The sequence below is a fragment of the Alligator sinensis genome, unplaced genomic scaffold (genome assembly GCF_000455745.1).
Source record: "Alligator sinensis unplaced genomic scaffold, ASM45574v1 scaffold1451_1, whole genome shotgun sequence".
In the NCBI taxonomy this organism is placed as follows: Eukaryota; Metazoa; Chordata; order Crocodylia; family Alligatoridae; genus Alligator; species Alligator sinensis.
In genome coordinates, this window is record NW_005842351.1 from 90477 (window position 1) to 93667 (window position 3191).

Sequence of the window (3191 nt, forward strand, 5' to 3'; positions counted from 1 at the left end):
AAACTATTTTCTGTGTTGCCATGATTGCTTGTTCTTTAGTGGTAAGAAGAGTTTATACCAATGGACTTTTTAGGTTTGCACATTTTGAGTAAGCATACCCTCAAATCCCATATGTAAATATATATATATTTAAAAGTAAATTGTGCAGTAAAACCACAAAAAATATTCATTGCACCATTGCTTGTTCCTTTTTTTGTCTGTTGGGCTTTTTTTTTAACTTGAGAAGCATCAGTTCCTCACTTTCTTTTTTTGTGGAGGAACTCTGGAGGATATACATAGAAATGATACCTAAAGATCAGCTGCAGCTCTCTTTCCAGTAAAGGTAAGGAAAGAGACCTGATGTATCCCTTTGCCCAGTCTTGTGGAAAAGCTTGTAGGGTCAAGGCATAAGCATACGCGTTCTCTCTTCTGACATCTGGGGACTGGGAGAATTGCAGTTCCATGTCACATCCCTACCCAGGTTACTCTAAAATTTTAAAGTCCTTCAGCCCCCAAAAAAGATAAATTAGGACTGATGTTTCATTGCTTCTGAAAAAAAGGAAAAAACGATTAAAAGAAAAAAAAAAGCCCTTCCTAAAAAAAAGACATCCACAGCTGTTCTTATACAGCATAAAAAAGTGCAAGTTGAACACACATTTATATTAGTTTGTTTATCTGCAGTTCACCTTTAAGAAAAAGCAAAAAAGTTTACTGTAAAGTACATAAATATCTTAACAATAAGGGAAAGAATTGAACATTATAAATTGTACAGCATTTAACTAAATCCTTTTCTTCGAGGATGAGACTGCTGCGGTCACAAAGAACATTCAGGAGCAGGGGAAAAAAAACACAAACCAAAGGGGAGAAAATAATAACTGTAAATGGGGCAAAATAGTAGCTGTATTGGAAACATGACAAAAACAGGAAGTTAAGAAAAAAATTAAGTGGAGTCAACAGGGTTACACATAAGTAACACCTTAACATTAAAAGAAATCTATTTTCCGTTTTGACCCAGAAACCTCTTCCATTAACTACTGAAATCTATTTACACAGCAACTAGATAAAATCAATCTAATTGCCCACACTATTTTTGGCTCCCTTTCAGTGTTTGGCTCTCTGGGTGTCATGGCTGAGACTCTGGGCTGCCACAATTTGCTACCCACACAGTTGCCTAATTGTGATTCCAGGTCTGCAAAATCTACTGTGCAGGACTTGGATTGTGGCGCACTCCTCCTGCCCCCAACACACACATGTACGGAGGCCATGCTTTTCTCCAACCATATATGGAGGCGAGGCAACTCTAATGGTATCTCAACTGAGCTTGTTATGAGGAGATCTGACAGGCTCAGTGGCAGAAGCTCTCTTACATTAACCAGGCATAAAATACAGGAAAAGACAAATCATGTTGAATGAGCACACACAGTCCTTGAGTGAACTGAGAAAGGCACACAACCCCTTCAACTCCTTATTCTCCTACCATTCATGGCAGAAGACAAGGTATTTTACAGAAAATAATGATATTTTGCAGAAAATTATTTTTTCCACAGGGTTGTATTGTTTGTTCTAAACTAAGAATTGTATCAATCTGTGCCTGTTAGATGGGCACACTTTATGCTATCAGAGCTTCTTCAATTAAGTAGGCAACACAGCAGAGCCCTTTACCTTAAGCAAAATCTACATTTATGAGCTGTGTCATCGTCTCTCATACTGAAAAAGTGTCTGAGGCTTTGAGAGGCATATATATTCATTTTAAATGAAGAAGTAAGTCGGGGCGAAAGCTATTTTTGTGACCATTTTTATACAATCTTAAAAGTATAGAAGTCTGCAAAATGTGTTAAATTCTTTCCTTTCCTTAAACTTATTCAAGGTCTTCCATGCAATATAGATAATCAAGGTCTCACCAAATATATTTACAATTACACCTGCATTAAGAATCACCTGCAACAGGCAATCCCCTTGCCCAGAGTGCACCTGACAGTAAAGATGCAACATTTGAACTTCCAACCTGACCAAGCTTGGGGTATTCTGACTCCAAGTCATGGCATGGCCTGCTACAGAGAGTGGGGCCCTCAAAAAGTCTGGAGCAAAATTTGATTCAAAATTCCCTAAAATGTTTTGAGTTCATATTGCTTGGATCAAAAATTTCACGCAGACCTTTATCCACTGTGGTGGTCCCTATGAATGTTTTCAGCACAGTCTTAGTTTGGATAAAAGTTGAAAACAACCTTGACTAGGCAACTGGTTTTCTCCAGTCACCTGAATGGCTCTTACATTTGCAGTTGTTCTTTATGAATTTACTAGAGTCATGCCACAGGATACAACCAATGTTTTTGTCTGTGCAATGGCTTAGAGTCTGAAAAGTATATTTTTTTCCTTTGCACATGGTTAACCAGTTCCAAATTAACTGGAGATTCCAGCTACTTCGATGTATTGACAAGACAATGACATTTCATTTAAACAAACTAGTCCTGATTGGATGACAGGAAATTGCTTTGGGCCATACATATATTAGATTTTTGCCTGATTTCAGTCACACTGTTACTGAATCTGTGTGGAGTCTTGGCCTTGATTTGCAAAAGACCCTCTGGTGATGGTATGGAGTGGCTGGTGCTGGTAAGTAGCAGCTAGGCCTTTCTCCCTCTATTCATTGTTGATAAACATTGATGGCTTCAGGTACTTACTTGAAAGGCTTCTCTCCTGTGTGTGTCCGGATGTGATTGTTGAGTGTTGTAGCACCAGCAAAGGCCCGGCCACAGTAACCACATTTGAAAGGTCTGTCACTGGAATGAGTGACCACATGGTTCCTTAGTTCTGAAGGCTGGGAGAAGGATTGGGAGCAATGACCACATTGATAGGGTCTGCAAAAAAACCAGACAGAAGCAGCATGTGATCACCATTTCCTGTACCAGCAAATGACAAACAACTTGATTGGTGAAAATTAATCTTTTCACATTGATTTTCAAAGAGGAAAGTAAATGCAACTCCCTGGAACTAGCGTGGAAGACAAACACTCAAACCCTGGAACTCTGCAAATTTAGAGATCAGAATTCATGTGCAGAAACTAGGTTTTGAGTAGCCACACAGCCTAGTTTGTTCCTTATTTTCCCCAGCTAAGGGGCAACAATACATTCTCTATGGAATGAAAAAAATCTTGCTGCTTGAGATTTAGATTTTAGAGACCTGTTTTAACAGGTTTGAGAAGTCCTATTTCT

General features: G+C 38.7%; 1 protein-coding gene across 1 annotated transcript in view; it reads right to left on the minus strand.

The window, feature by feature from the left end:
• PRDM6 (PR/SET domain 6) overlaps nucleotides 1-3191 on the minus strand; it is a 100280-nt gene that overhangs the window by 8623 nt on the left and 88466 nt on the right. The window contains exon 7 of the mRNA XM_025210472.1: nucleotides 2661-2837. Coding sequence (XP_025066257.1) covers nucleotides 2661-2837 — 177 coding nt within the window. The remainder of the gene's footprint in view (nucleotides 1-2660; nucleotides 2838-3191) is intronic.